The 15880-nt window shown below is 34.9% G+C and overlaps 1 protein-coding gene across 1 annotated transcript in view; it reads left to right on the forward strand.

Moving 5' to 3' along the window:
• LOC130445181 (apolipophorins) overlaps nt 1–14994 on the forward strand; it is a 36476-nt gene extending 21482 nt beyond the window's left edge. The window contains exons 8-22 of the mRNA XM_056780755.1: nt 124–1505; nt 2669–2977; nt 3037–3108; nt 3218–4157; nt 4217–4638; nt 4695–5202; nt 7152–7987; nt 8045–8194; nt 9677–9962; nt 10120–10338; nt 10397–10897; nt 11725–11908; nt 11962–12283; nt 13272–13499; nt 14792–14994. Coding sequence (XP_056636733.1) covers nt 124–1505; nt 2669–2977; nt 3037–3108; nt 3218–4157; nt 4217–4638; nt 4695–5202; nt 7152–7987; nt 8045–8194; nt 9677–9962; nt 10120–10338; nt 10397–10897; nt 11725–11908; nt 11962–12283; nt 13272–13499; nt 14792–14992 — 6560 coding nt within the window. The 3' untranslated portion in view covers nt 14993–14994. The remainder of the gene's footprint in view (nt 1–123; nt 1506–2668; nt 2978–3036; nt 3109–3217; nt 4158–4216; nt 4639–4694; nt 5203–7151; nt 7988–8044; nt 8195–9676; nt 9963–10119; nt 10339–10396; nt 10898–11724; nt 11909–11961; nt 12284–13271; nt 13500–14791) is intronic.
• Nucleotides 14995–15880: the final 886 nt, after the last annotated feature.

The following is a 15880-nucleotide window of genomic DNA, read 5'->3' on the forward strand; positions in this document are numbered from 1 at the left end:
CTTTTGTATAACCACTATTAGAGTCCCTAGATTTAAGTGGAACTTACTTAAATTTACACGATAATATGGTAGATTCATGAGTTTTTGTTAGAGTCACAAAGTTTAATGATTAAATTGTTTTAGGTCGCTTTTTCGTCGATCCTAACCAAGTGAACGTGAATGCAGAAGTGAAGAACAACATCAATCAAGCATTCAATTTCCATATAAACGGGGGAGTGAAAAAATCTAACGATCTTACACATATTGATAGCAATTGGCAATTGATCCACGGTCAAGATCTTTCTTCTAAAACTAACACAATCACGTTAATCAGTAGCGTTACTAGAAGATACAACACGCCCGATGATTTCACTTTCGGTTTCAAAAACAAATTCTCTTATCCTTTATTGAATTTAAATATTCAATTCGACGCAGAACAACAACCGAAAAGTTTGCAATACGACGTCGATTTTCACTACAACGATATTAAATTCGGTTCCGAATTAGATTTCGAAATCAACAAAAAAACACTAGGAGATTTCGATGTTGATTTCGATATCTACAGTTTCGAAAATAAAGTCGGTTTCAAATCGTCCAGAGAAGTATTGGCTGGCGAACAAAGCAAAATCAGTAACGAATTAGATTTGAACGGAGTTAAATTGGAGGTTAAAGGTATCATAACACACAACATCAAAGCAACTAACGTAAACCTCGGTGCCGACTTAACGGTAATTCTTCCTACGCATCCAACGCCTTTCAAAGTCGACAGCGGACTACAATGCACTCCGAGCGAATTATCCGCTCACCACAAAGTCGTCAGCGGTAACGTCGTCGTTATTGACGCTTTCCTTAACGCGAATAAAAACGGTAACGCAAACGGTAGCGTTAAAGTCAATATTAAAAATATGTTAGTAGTAAATGGACAATTGAAATCGGTTAAAGGTAAAGGTACCGCAGATCTACAAATCGACGCTAACACACCTAAAAAATCCGTCAAATTAGAAAGTACATTCGAAGTTCAACCTCCAACTACATACAATGTCGTTCTCACTCTATACCCGAGTTTCGATAAAGACAAAAACCAAAAGATAATCGTATCTACAAACACTAAAATTTCCTCATCCAACATCGATTCCAAAAACAAAGTCGACATACTCGGAAAAGTTTTACAAGTTAACGTAAACGGCATCTGTAACGGCGAGTTCCAAAACGGCAAACAAAACGGAGAAATCGAAATTATACTTCCGACCGATCAATATTTATTAGGAAAATTCAACCGTAACTTCAATACTAACGGTGATGTTAGCCATGGACAAGATCAGGCTAGTTTGGAATACAGGAAAAATAAAAATAGCCCCGGTCGTAAGATCAGTGTATCCAGCAAATACAACAACATCAACCACAAAGAAGGAACCTACGATGTGTCGTACGAAGCTTCCGCAGATGACGCCAATGGTAGAAACATCAACGGAGAATTGATCTTCAAAGTGCAAAAACAAGGAGAAAAACGTTTAATTGACTCTACGGTAAGTAAATTTAATTATCTCGACCTGCGGAGAAAGCAAACTACATCTGTGATGGTGTGGGGTTAGTCGTCGCCATACGGCCAACCTCAACCTTGATTGCTCGTGGTTCACTTGGAGACTTGAGGCTTCTGTGTTCTACTTCATTTTAGAAACGTAGTTAACTTCTCTTTCTTCTGTTGCACGAGGAACCGCAGCTCTAACAATTTCTGTAGACGTCTACACTTTTGTATTTTTTTTTTTATTTTATACCTTATTTTTAAGCATTTCCAAACCAGATTGAAGTTTTTTACTAGTTTAGTCAAGCAAAGCAGATGCTTAGTCGTCTATTCCTCTCCGTTCAATTTTTTTCTTCTGGATTCGATGAGTGAATGTAAAAGAAAACGGCTCGGAAGCAAGTCCATCAATCACAGATTTTATATTTCAAAGAATTTTTTTGTTTCAACCGTATTAATCATCGACCAAATCGATCTGAATATCGTGAAACTTTTAACGCTATAACAGCTTCTTCGGCATCTTCTCCAGGGTTTCCTTCCACTTAATAGTGTCCAGGTATCCAACAGAGGCTTCCGTTAGTATCACGAAACCAGAAAAGTACCTCTGAACAGTTTATTATTACTTTTGATTTTATTATTTGTTAATGCTGTTGTTTTTAAAGTTGCCAGGCACTTCTCCAAAGAGAGGAGTCTCCGGGCTTTTGTAGGTGAACTTGGTATTCGTGAGCTAGAGATACTGCTCTAGGTGGGATTGTGTTGGACAGCTTGGAAGAGCATCTGCTCAAATATCTGCTATAAAATTCATAACAGTCGAAGTGGTATGATCTAGAATTGTGTTGGATTGCAGAAAAATTGGTATCTGTAATCCAATTGGTGTTAAGGATCAAAAATTTAACATTTTTACCTTAAAGATTTTCCTTATAGCTCCCTACACTTTTCCCAGCGACGTTCAATAATAAATTCAATGCACTTTTTATAATAAGAATCGTCAAGCTCTTCAAAATCTTTGACTACCGAGACATTTTTTCAAGTCTGGGAATAGTAAATAAGCCGAGCGGGTTCTGACTCTGATATAGGAAAAATTTTTCTCTGCAGGGCGGGGTAATTCGATTAAAGCCATAGCATTTAAAATAAGGTTGAGTTCTAGTAAATTTATTTATTCTTCTTTAGGGAAAAATCTACGGATCAGTATTGAAAGATCCAATACAATCCGGATTGAAATTCAATTATATACACGAATCCGGGGATTTCGAATTGTCTTCTTCGTATGGTACAGCTCTCAGTGGTAAAGTTGGAGGCAAATATGATATAAGAGGAGAAGGAATACCGATATCCGGAGAACTTGAAGTTCAATTCATATCGGCTATAATCGATTTAAAATCGGTCAAGTCTAAAATATCAGGATCTGTTCTTCTTCCGCGCGAACCAAGGCAAGAATTGAAATTAACCGGAGCTATATCCGCCTTAGCCGAAAATAATGTGAGTAAAATTTATCACAATTTGGTATATCGATATAATTAAATTCATTATTATTACAGAAAGATGCAGTTATAGCCGATTTTAGTGCAGACGGACAACTTAGAGCAAGTGACAAAGATGGTGAAATTAAAGTAAGTTTATATTTCTGCTTGATCACTCAAACTTCTGCCTTTTTATTTATTTAAGAGTAAGCGCAATTTTAGTGGAAGTGCAGAAAAGTGCATTTGTTTTATTTTTTAGGGAACTTTCAAATCATCAGATAAACCAATCTCAGTTGTTGGAGGATACAGTCGTAAAGATCTGGAAGGAGACAAATGCCAATTGAACGGAAACGTCGGCGTCCAATACGGCGCTGGTAAAAACGTCAAATTCGAAGGAGCCCTGAATAGACTAGCTAAAAACCAATATAAATTAGATGCCCAATTAGAAACACCTTACGAAAACTTCAAAACGAATAAATTGGTTGTCGAAACCAAACAATCTGAAGACCTCAAACATATACAAAGTAACGTAAAGTTGAATCTGGATGGAAAAGTTTGGACACAAGACACCGAATTGAAATATAATGAACTTTCTCCATTGATCGACGTAAAATTAAAGGATCCCGAAGGAAAAATCAGTCAAGTTTACTTGAAAGGAAATAAAATTAGCGTAAAAGAATTCGGAGGTGAATGGAAAGTAGAATGTCAAAAGTCAAACTTTTTATTCGAGGGTAACTTTGATACTAATTTGGAAAACATGGATAATTTCTACGTTAGAGGAAATATAAATTCTCCCAACCTTAAACTCAATAAGATTCAATTCGACGCTAATAATAAAGGAGGAAAAGCGAACAAAAAAATCCAAATCAACATCAAATCCGCTGGAAAGAATGTCGTAAGTGGAAGCACCACTTATCAAGCTAGAGACGAGCACGGGAAATATATAATAGAAGGTTCTGGAACTCTTAAAATCAAAGAACAATCACAAGCCGCCAATTTCAAATATATATCTCAGCCTTTAACTTTTGAAAAGAACGGAGAAGAAGGATTTGAAATTGATTTCGATGCCGGAATAGGAAACAACGCCATCGACGCCGAGCTCAAGATAACAGACAAACAATTCAGAATTTTGGAATCTTATTGCGAAAAAAATAAGGAATGCGCCCATTTCGAGCTCGATTCAAAAATCAGCGAAAACGGTAAGACATTATCAACAATTTCAATTATAAAACAAATTCATTTATATGTATATTTTCAGATATCAACAAGTTCAACCACGTTTTGGAAATCACAGTCGATTTGAGAAAGCTCGGCGTTCCGAACGAATTCGGTTTAAAAGCTGTAACAACTAGAAACAATTACGTCTTCGATCAACTAGTCGATATTCATTTCCAACGATCTGCCGATGGTAAATACTCGTACAACGTCTATCTTCACCCCGAAGAAGCCGGTATTTCATTGACGACCCCCAAACGAATAATTTCCCTTGAAGGTCACGTAAAAGGTCTCCAAGACGTCAAACATACCGGCGGTAAAGTTTCAGCAGAAGCTGCTTTCTATTTGGACAAAAAGAACCAACCAAACAAGAAAGCTGCTCTCAGCGGTTGGGTAAACGTGGATCCGAAAAGTAAAGGAATCGTTAGTGGAGACGTTAGATTAACGCACCCCGAATTGAAAAAAGTATAACGGCATTTAAATTAGTTTCACTATGTATCACTAATAATTATCTTTTTCAGCCTTTCAGTATTTCCTTGAATACTGTAAGAGGTAACCAATCTCCAATCCCAGATGTTACTGTAACTTTAGCGTTCGATATATTCAGAGATACTGCTCAGAAATTAGTTGCTGAATACAAATTCTCGATGAAAAAAGACGGACCAACCGGTTATCTTAGTAAATCTACAACCAGCGTCAAAAGCAATGGTCTTGGTATCGATATTTTGTTCACGCAAGACGTTCAACTGGACAAAAAAACTTATTCTGGACACTACATCGATAGATTGACGTATAACGTGAAAGGTTCAAAATACGACAACTTATTTTCAATTAAAGGAAGTAAAAAAGATGCTGAACTCATATTAAGATACATGAATATCGATTTGATCAAGATTGAAAACAAAATGAACATAAATAGAGATCAACAAATTATAGACAGCGAAATTTCTTCGTATGATAACAAACCTGTTTTAGTTCATTTGGAAATAAAGAAATTCAACACCCTTCTCTGTACTATTGGATACAAAAGTAAGTTTGAATCAAAATTGATCGATAATTTCGTTGAATGTTCAATGTTCAAACGTATTTTGTTATAATTTTTGCTTTATGTCAGGACTCTGGTGTCAAATTATTGTTTTTTTTTGCTATGATATTTTTGGAAATGGAGGAGTAAGTCGATGCTTTGATGATTTACAAAAGAAAATAGGGAAAGAATAAAAGAAACCATCAAATCAATGGAAAGACGAATGTTAAACATCGAATTGGTAGAAAGGAAAAGAAACAACTGGAAACCTTATAACTAGAAGAGGAAGACCATAAACTAGTTGCTCAGAAGATTTGTAAAATTAACGCCAACTGCACTAAAGTGGACGAAAATCTCCAAAGATAGCGTAGGAAAGAGAAAGGAAAAGAAAATTAAAGATAGATATGGATAGAATATAAAAACCATCAGATTCTTGGAAAAACGAATGTTAATCATCGAGCTCGCAGATAGGAAAAGAAACTGGACATGATAATGCATTTGGGGAAACCAAAATCTCATTATAGAGAATCATGGAGATGTGGATATTGGTCCGATAAATACAAAACAAAAACGAAAAAAACGTTCTTCCAATACTGTCTCAACTTCTTTAAATCTATCTGAAAAAACGTTTTATCGAGATCTAAAAATAAAAAGTGGGTGATAAAATCATCATTTGAGTCAGATTTCAGCTCGGTGAATGACTGTTTCAAATTTGGTAATAAAAAGAAATATCATTGGACCAAATCAGCTGAGCAAACATTAGCCCAATGCGACCAATCGTGTCGATAGCCTTATCATAATGGAAGAACTTTTTTTTCGTTGAATGAGACTCGTTTTTCTTCGATTCGGTCTTCAATCGGCTTTCTACGAGAAGTACAAAAAAAACAAAAATTTTGGTCTCCTTTTAGCCCCATACACGTTTCCCAGCGATGTTCAATAAGTTCGATGCACTTTTTATAATAAGAATCGACAAGCTCCTCAAAATAGCCATAAACTGCAAGTCAGGGAACAGAAAATAATCCGAAGGGGCTAAACATCACGAATGGGGTGCATGAGGTATCAACGGCCATCGTCGCAATAACGGATGTGTGAGCTGGTGCATTGTCTTCATGAAACAACACTTTCTTTTTGACCGAATGCGGCCGTTTTTGCTCGATTTCTTGTCTCAAACGTTGCAATAAGTCCGCATAATAATCGCCGTTGATAATTTTTACTTTTTTAAAATAGTCAATGGAAATTATCCCAAAAAACCGACCCCATGACCTTGCCTGAAGATAGAACGATCTTTGTCTTCTTTGGAGCCGGTTTTGATTCTTCTTTTGTTTCGAAACGACGCAAAAACATCTTCACGACGCTATTTTTGTTCCATTGTGAGCAAACGCAGCACCAATCTTGCGCACAGCTTTCTAATGTCGAAATTTTCAGTTAATATGCCTACTATTTCTACTAGTTTGTGCACTTTCGGTCAACGATCATCCCTGTTAACGTTCAATATTGATGGCTGCCAAGCAATTAATACGTGGCGTCTTATAACTTCAATCATATGCTGTATAAATATACAATATTTTTCAAGCAACTACAACCATCTCTAGGTCAATCCAGGTACTTCTGGGACCTAATTGGGTATTGTACAACCCAATGACTGTTTTTCCTTTCTCCAGGTAATCGATGTAGATATAGATCTTATGAATCCTAGAAAACATCGGCCAACAACTTTCCCACCGATAGGATCATCTCCTTTTTCTTTAGAACACATTTTTGTTTGATAAAAACCATAGTTTTTGATTTAGTCTTTGTCTATAATATGTACTAATAGATCTACGACTCGTCATAGTCACGAAATTGCAAAAACTTCTTCAACAGTATCAAATACAGTTCTGCATTGGTCTCGAGTTTATATTATATTAGTGCAATTGCAAATTTTCATGCAGATTATAACGTTTATCAATTTTAGATGATCCCAAGACGAAGTTACAATTCAACAGCGGATTCATTCCTGGACAAATAGCCGATGTCCGCAGCGACCTGATTACGAGCGGAGGTAAAGCGAACCTCTTCCACGTTACAGTCAAATTGGACGATGCCAATTTCCTAAAACCCGATTACAACGTCAATTCCAAAGCGATTGAAAGCACTTTGACGCATGCTAAAGAAAACGTAGGAACGTTCGTTAAGGGATTAGAAAATATCGGAAAGGAAATTAGCAACGATTACGTAAAAGAAGGAAACAAATTTTCTGAAATGTTCAAAACCGCCGTTCCCGATGTCCTTCCAGTGCTTCAATATTACGACTCGGAATTACAAAAAATACAAAATGAACTAGATCAAGATAAATCCCTTGAAGAATTTAGAAAAGTTCTTAAAATCGTATACGTAAACTTCTTCGAGGTTCTCAGTGAAGTACTTACAACTGTAGTAGATATAATTAAATCGATAGAAGTGGCTGTAGAACGAATAACCACAGCTCTAATTGATTCTTTCGATAATTATATTGTTGTAGCACTCAGAGACCTTCTTGAAAAACTCCTCGGTATCTTTGGAGAAATTCTTAATATGTTAATAGACATAGTTTCGGCCTATTTAGCACTCGTCAGTGAAGTTATAGAAAAATACCAACCTGAAATCAAGCAACTCGCTGTTACTGTCAGCGAATTGGGTCAAGATGTCGGGAGATTCATTCAAAAATCTTACGTACAAGTTAGAAAGATTATTTCAGATTTGTATAAGAGAATTTCCGACGAACTTAAAGCACTTCCCATAGTTGAGGAATTGAGAGCCGAATGGGAAGACGTAAGTAAATAATATTAATAATAATTATAATAAAATAACAAAACTTTTATTTTACAGTTTGTTAAGAATGGAATACCAAATGCCGATGGACTTGTAGGAGGTATTAAAGAAATCGCTGCAACTATTAAAGATTTGGTACCGCCTGAAATATTTATTGCACCAGAAATTAATGAAATCGTAGATTTGACCGTCAGTTACTTGGAAAAGGTAAATAAATTCATTAAAGTGACAACTAACATATTGAATTTTTAAATTACGTAGTTATCAATTTCATCGGCATTAAAAATAATTAGTTTATTGGCTTTTTTGGAATAATATACAAAAATAATACAAGCTACAAACAAAATTAGGGGTTACATCTTCATTGATATTAATCAACTCATAAACAGAAAAAACTATACGATGAACTTAGCAACTTAAAACGGTCATTCTCATTGGTAAACCAGCTTTTGTTTGCCAAAAGTATTCGAAAAAATCAGGAAAACCAATCGCAGGAAACGAATCATCTTGCCCATCATTTAAAATGTTTTTACCAAGACTTAATTTATCCGAATGGACAGAGACAATCAAATCCTGCGTACTAAACAGCTGAGACATGTTGCTCAGATATACCAACGTGTCCATGCGATCCAATTCAACCAGCTATGAAGAGTTTCATGTTAGGGATGACATGACACGAGATGGCGTCCCAGATTTGAAGCATACAGCAACAGGAGTCGACCGCCGACGAGATAGAAGCACGATTCGAAAAGGTTACCTTCCAATCGGATCCAAGATGCCCAGGACCGGGCAAAATGGTATGGATTAAGAAGTCTTATGACTTATGACTATGAATTCAGCTGGAAATTATGTTATTTTTTCAATTAAAAGACCGAACGATGTAACCCTTAGTTGCTATTGTTGGTTATCATCCTCCGTGCTTTTTTATTTTCGTTATATTCACTTCTAATCAACGAAAACAGTGATCCGAATATTCTTTTGCCTCCGGTAGGTTCAGAGTATTTTTCTAAACGTGTCTATTTACCAGTGCATTCATAAATTAATTATTTCGAAAAAAAAAATCGATGAATAATAGCTGGAAGACGTCACTCAAAGCGTTTTTTAAAATTTTTGATATATTTTTCATTAAAGCTATTTATTTTGTTTGATTTATAAGGGTTGTATGAAAAGTATTGGTAGTATCAGTTAGTTACTATCATGTTTAAATTCAGCTCTTCAAAATTTACAATCTCTTATATATTATAATGGTGCAGAGGTTCTGGACATAGTGTCTAATTCCTGTTTTATTCACGATGATTTATTGTCTTTTAAACTTTTATCGATTTTCATAGAAATTGTTGTTGAGGACAGTCCACGTAGTCTCAAAAAGGCGTATTCTCATTCTTCGATCTTAAAACGCTTTTTTAAAAACTAATCTTTCATTATAAATAGTTGAAATTGATACTTCAGGGTCGAATGAACGTTGCTTTAGCTTATTGGAGATTAGACTATCTCCCGTGGACCCCTGGTGGTCCACCTGGTCTAACTCTCAACGAAAAGTAGTGTACGAACGATTATTGCAGTGGATCGATTCATATTAACTGTGTAACTACTAATGGAGTCGTTCTTTTAAATACAAAAACTGAAAATCGATTAGATACAATAAAAATTTTATGTCGTAGATAATTTTTCACTTATTTTTCTTTCCAGAAAATCAAACAAGAACCTGTTGACGATTTCGCGGTATTTGATAAAATAATTACGGCTAATATCAATCTCATCAAGAAAGTTTTGTTCCTTCTAACGGATACAACATCAGATATTCGTCAACCGCAGATAACTCTCTCATTAGACATCTTCAATAAGTTACCTAAACTCGTAGCTGTCAAATTCTCACCAATCGCCTACATTTTACAAGAAGATCCATCTAAAGAGATAGTAACTTTCTTATTATCACTGTTTAACAATCCGACTCAATGGATTCCTCCATTCCAACGTAAGTATCGATTTTTTAGTATCTAATAAAGTAAATAGTCTTCATTTAACCGTAATAGGGTCAGGTATAACGCCTTTGTCTGTGTTAGTTCATTTCGAGCCATTAATTACATTAAAAAAAACAATGGTGGACTAAAGTGCTTTATTTATTTTTGCAGTGTTTGCAATGACAATTGAAGGACAATACATCTTCACTTTCGATGGAAAATACTACAACTTCCCAGCTAACTGCAAATACTTATTAGCTAGAGACGCGTTTAATGGTAACTTTACAATTATTGGTACTTACTCTAATGGTCATTTAACTGCTATATCATTGGCCGATCAACATGATTCTGTTACCGTAAACGAGAACGGACAAGTGACCCTCAACAACGGTAAGTACTCGAATTATTTCTATTTAAAAACTGTGTCGAATGAAAAATTTTTTTTCAGCTCATGTAGAACTACCTATTCGTAAATCAGGACTCAGCGTTTACAGAGACTACTATATGGTATATCTTACTTCGAAATCTGGTGTTACAGTAGCTTGTACACCAACGTTGAGAGGATGTGGTTATTTCATCTCAGGTTTCTACCACGGACAAATTAAAGGTCTTCTTGGTAAAGGTAACAACGAACCTTACGACGACTTCACCGCCGCCAATGGAAAGATCGTAACATCTGAAAGCGACTTTGGAAATTCGTACAAGATCGGAAATTGTAAACCTGTCGTTGTACCTGCAGCCGGACCGGTGAACGCCGAATGTACCAAACTGTTCGATTGGGAATCGCCGATGAGATTGTGCTATCCTTTCGTCGATACAGAAACGTTCAAAGCCGCTTGTACAGCAGGACTGGCATCCAACACACCAAACATCTTACAATCCGTAGCTGCTTCCTATGTAGCCAGTTGCTTACGGCATAACATTTTCGTATCAGTTCCACCTAATTTACGTAAGTTTTTTAATCATATTCGTTAATAGACTGCCTAATAAAGTTGCCTCGTGTTATGTTGTCAAACTCTTCTTTTTTTATACGCTGCATGTGATTTTTAAGTGACATAACCTGCAAACAATTTGGAGGAAACAAATGCTGGTGTACCATACAGAATTGACCATTTTACATTGATCTAAAGGAAAGGAGGCGATATGTCTAGTTATTCCGAAAAAACAGGCGACCATTTGCTTTGCTGTTTCCAAAAAACTGAACTTATCCACCTCCTTGACAGTTTATTATACCCTTATTGAGTCGTATCTCCGATATACCCTTCAAACTACAAAAGAGAGTTGTTATATACTGGGAATAAACAGCAGGGACATCTTTAGAAGATTAAAAATTCTTACTTTTCCTTCCTTATTTGTCTTTGAATCCGTTAGACTAATTCGTAAGTACGTTTTTCCAATTTCAGAAAAGTCGTTGCACGGCTATCCACTTAGAAACGCGCAGCACTACCTTTATCAACCCACTCCACGTTCAGAATTAGTTAAGGGCTCAATACTTTACATTGCAAAAAAATGCACAATCACTTGCCGATTGAAATCAAATCGATATCATTTTTATCCGCATTTCGCAATAATTTGAGGGCATATTTACTGGAAAGTGCCTTCTAAATAGGGAACAGACAATCCCTTCGTGGGACCTGAACCCTTCTGTTGTATCAGCTACGGAACTAGAGAAACCTCGTAACCTCATGAAGTTGTTCATTTCGATGAATAATTTCAATTGATTAGATTTTTTGTGAGATTGTAAAGACAGAAATAATAATTTTCAATGTTCAACAGTGAAATGTACAAATGGACAAACACCTCGTTCAGTTGGAGACAAATTCAGCGTCAAAGTACCAACTAATGCCGCCGATATCGTTCTTTTGGTAGACACCGTTAAACAGAACCAAGTAGTCTACAATGAATTGATTAAACCATTAATTCAAGAGGTTATCAAAGAATTAGCTACTAAAGGAATTACGTAAGTATTATACTTACCTATATATCGAAAAATTACGAAAATATATATTTCAGTGACGTCGATATTCACCTAATCACCTACGGAGGGGAAAATCATTCACCTAGTCACGTTACCGTCGGTGGGAAATTAACTTACAAAGGAAAATTACCTGATTTAAAATTCGTCGATCCGCCTAAAAACGATTTCAACGTTGCCGGATTAACCAAAACCGTCGAAGCACTACATAGTATTTTGAAAGACGTGGAATTAGCTCTAGGACAAGATCTTCAAGCTAGAACTTACACGGAAGGTTACAAATACCCATTCCGAGCTCACGCCGCGAAGACCATAATCGCCGTAACGGGTAAACCGTGTGAAGTTGGAAAACTATATCCAGTAAGTAATTATTTTTTAATAAAGCCTTTTTATTTATATAGTTCTCTTAGATATTGATGCTATTAGTTAGAAGCGTTCTTCTTCTCAAACTGTGCGTCTGATTTAGCGTTGACTTCTATACACCCTTTGAGGAGTATAATTGGGACATCGTGTCCTCTTCCATCCATCATTTTCTTTATTTTTTTTAGGGAATTTGCTTTCATTCTAATTGTCTTTTTTATCCATGTTCTATCTGTAATTATTGACTTTTTCCCTCGAAATAAGCTTCATCTTTACCTTCTATATTCGTCGATTTAAGACTTTGTGTCCTCTTCCATCTATTTTTTTTAAAACTTCCATTCCCTTGCAAGTATTTTTCTATTCCCCATTTCTTATATAATTCTTCTTCATCAATTTCTGTATTTCTCTTAGTGTTTACCAACCTCATTTACCTTTCCTTTGTCGTATCGTTCTTATTTTGATTGTCTTCTTTGTATCTATGTTCTATCGAAAATTATCGTCTTCATCGTTCAAAATAGACCTTCTGTATGCCCTTTAAGATGTCGAATTGGAACTTCGTGTTCTCTTCCATCCATTTTTTCATTTCTCTCTATTATTTTTGGGAATCCGTTCTTATCTTAATTGTCTTCTTTGTATCTATGTTCTATCCGTAATTATCGAGTTTTTCCTTCAAAGTAGGCGTCAGCGCTGCCTTCGTTATTTCCTTTGAGGAGTCCAATTGGGATTCCGTGTCATCTTCGATCCATTTTTTCAAACTTTCCTTTCACAGGCAAGTATTTTCCATCCCCTCTTTTTCTTTGACAATTCTTCATCATCATTTTCTGTGTTTTTCTTAGTGTTCACTAACCTCATTTCCCTTTCTTCCGTTGTTTCATTCTCATTTAAATTGTCTTTTTTGCGTCCATCCTGCAACTATGATTATTGACTTTTCCCATCCATAAAATTTGTAATACATCGAAATATGTTGATATTATTTTTGTTTTTTCAGCTACAGAAACTTAGAACTTTATTATTCAAGAACAATCAAATCTCCATACACTTGTTCACTCCATTCGAAAACTTCCACGTCAAAGACCAGAAGAAAACGTCTGATGTGATTGGTTTCAACAGCGAACACGTTTTCACGTTTAGTCAAGGAAAGAAAAAACCAGATGGCTCATCCGAACTTTATAAAGACCTTCAATACGATGATTATTGCGTTGATTTTACTGTTAAGGTAAATTTTTTGCCAATTCCAAGTTTTGAGTACAACGTATCTCGATTGGTTTTTATTGAGTTATGAATGAATGAATAATAATCGATTATTCGTTACGATTATAAAATAAATGAACCAATCATACTATGTCAGCCTAAACGTATCCAAATCCTGTCTTATTCCAATCCGAATTTGGAGTTAAGATCAATGCTTAACATCTTAGTCACTGGACATTTGACTACAGTTCAATTTTAGAGAATACGATGTTGATGTGTGTTGATACGGCTTATAAAAATTCTCTATAATTGTCGACTTCGTCGTTAAAACATTCTACTAGGTGAAAGGTTGCTTCGTTGCTACACAACGCGATTTCGATAGCAGATTTGGTTTATGAATCATACTTACATACATACCAGAGATATTCCTAACTTTTTGAGAAGCTTCAAAAGATTTAACACGCATTGTTAGACCCTCAGGAGAACAAAAGTCATTAAACCACGTCTTTTCCAAGCGTATGAACGCGATGAGTTTTCGTGACAGTTTACCATAATCTTGCTGATCACTTCAGTTATCATAGGAGCAGAATTTTCTTATCTCTGGAAACGCTCATAACTGGCTTGTTTTGGCCGTGTACGCGAGTTTCTGGTATCCCCATGAACGATATCTTTAAATCCATTCCATCCAGTCCATTTTTTTTTAACTCGAAGATATATCATCACCACGTGAACCACGTCCGAAGACACAACAGTCGACTGGGAAGGTTATGGTTTCAGTTTTTTTGGGATGCGCATGGAATATCGTTTTTATCAACCATCTCCAAATGGGAGAGAAAAACTACCGTTTCACTAAAACAATGCAGCGAACGAATTACACTTCGAATCGCTTTCTCATCCACCGTATTGTCCAGATCTGGCCCCCAGTGACTCTGGCTATTCGCTAATCTCAAAAAAATGCTCACCGTTGTGAAATTCAGCTCAAATGAGAAGCATTCGCTGAAACTGAAGCCATCGAGAAGTTAGAGAAGCGTTGGAATGATTGTATTGCTCTTGAAGGAGATTACATTGATAATTAAATTGATTTTTGGCAAAAAAATGTGTTTTTCTTAGTTAGTCACACGACTTATTGAGTGATGAGGTATTTCGAAGCGATTCATTTGGATGTTAAATCATTTTCTGACTTTTTCAGAGACTTTAAAAGATTCAATGTCATAAATATGATCAATTTCTAATTTCAAATGGTTAATTTTATCATGAATTATATAAACAATATTATAAACAACTTATTGTTGTTTGATTGAATGTTTTTTATTTTAGAATCGTGGTAACGTTTTTGTTTCAAACAACTTCTTAGATGCCAAAGCCGATCAACGCAAACATTTTGCTCACGTAGCCGCTTACAATGTTGTAGACACGATCGCCAATTACCAAGAAGGTTTAGATTGTGAATGTAGAGTTGTATCGCCGATGTCGGCAAAAAATATTTGCTCAGAATCATATGTTCCAAAGAAAAACTAAAGGTATGGTTTTTATTGTAATTTTACTTAAATTTTTATACTATTATATAACATATAAAATTAAATGTAGAAAATATTATAAAATGCACTTTGGGTTTTAAAATATAAGAAGTTAGGTTAGAATATGCTAAGTTAGTAACCAAAATCTGTTTTTATGGTCTTGGACTTACGGTTTCAATAAAAAAAAAACAAATTTTCTTTTATATATCATTATATAAATCAGTTTTAGTAAATTTGTTCATAAAATTATTTTTTGTTCTAGAAAAAAGGGCTCATAAAGTCTGAAACCGACGAGCAGTGATGTAATTTACTTTATATAAGACTATAATAATATTAAGTTATCTGTTTAGTTATATTATATATATATATTATGTTTTTTACAACATGGTATTGATAATTGTATAAATTATATTTATATAATTACTTCATACGAAATTAATAAATAAAAAATATTAATCTAGTCGTTTTCTTTCAAAAATAAAAAAATTAATTTTGAATCCAAATCGTCTCATTAAAAAATCTGCTCCCACCTCCACAAGTTTCACTAACTCCTTGTAGATACAAATTTACCTTTAATTTTACATTTAATTTCATTAACTATAATAAGTACTTTATTGTTATTAAAAAAATGTTACTTTATTTGTTCTAACATCAAAATATTAATTTCAAACAGTCCTCATTGGTCTTTAGATTGTTTTTTGTAATCAAAACAAACAAAACTAATATCTTTTCATATTATAATACGAATTTATTATCTACTTAATATATAAATACCTTACGGTAAAATGAAGAAACAACAAATAAACTTCACTTTTGTCCTATAAAGATATTCAACAACTGTATAACCACTCCACTTATCTTTTTACATTGATTCTTTAATTTTTCTATT

This window comes from Diorhabda sublineata, chromosome 1 (assembly GCF_026230105.1).
Source record: "Diorhabda sublineata isolate icDioSubl1.1 chromosome 1, icDioSubl1.1, whole genome shotgun sequence".
Taxonomy (NCBI): domain Eukaryota; kingdom Metazoa; phylum Arthropoda; class Insecta; order Coleoptera; family Chrysomelidae; genus Diorhabda; species Diorhabda sublineata.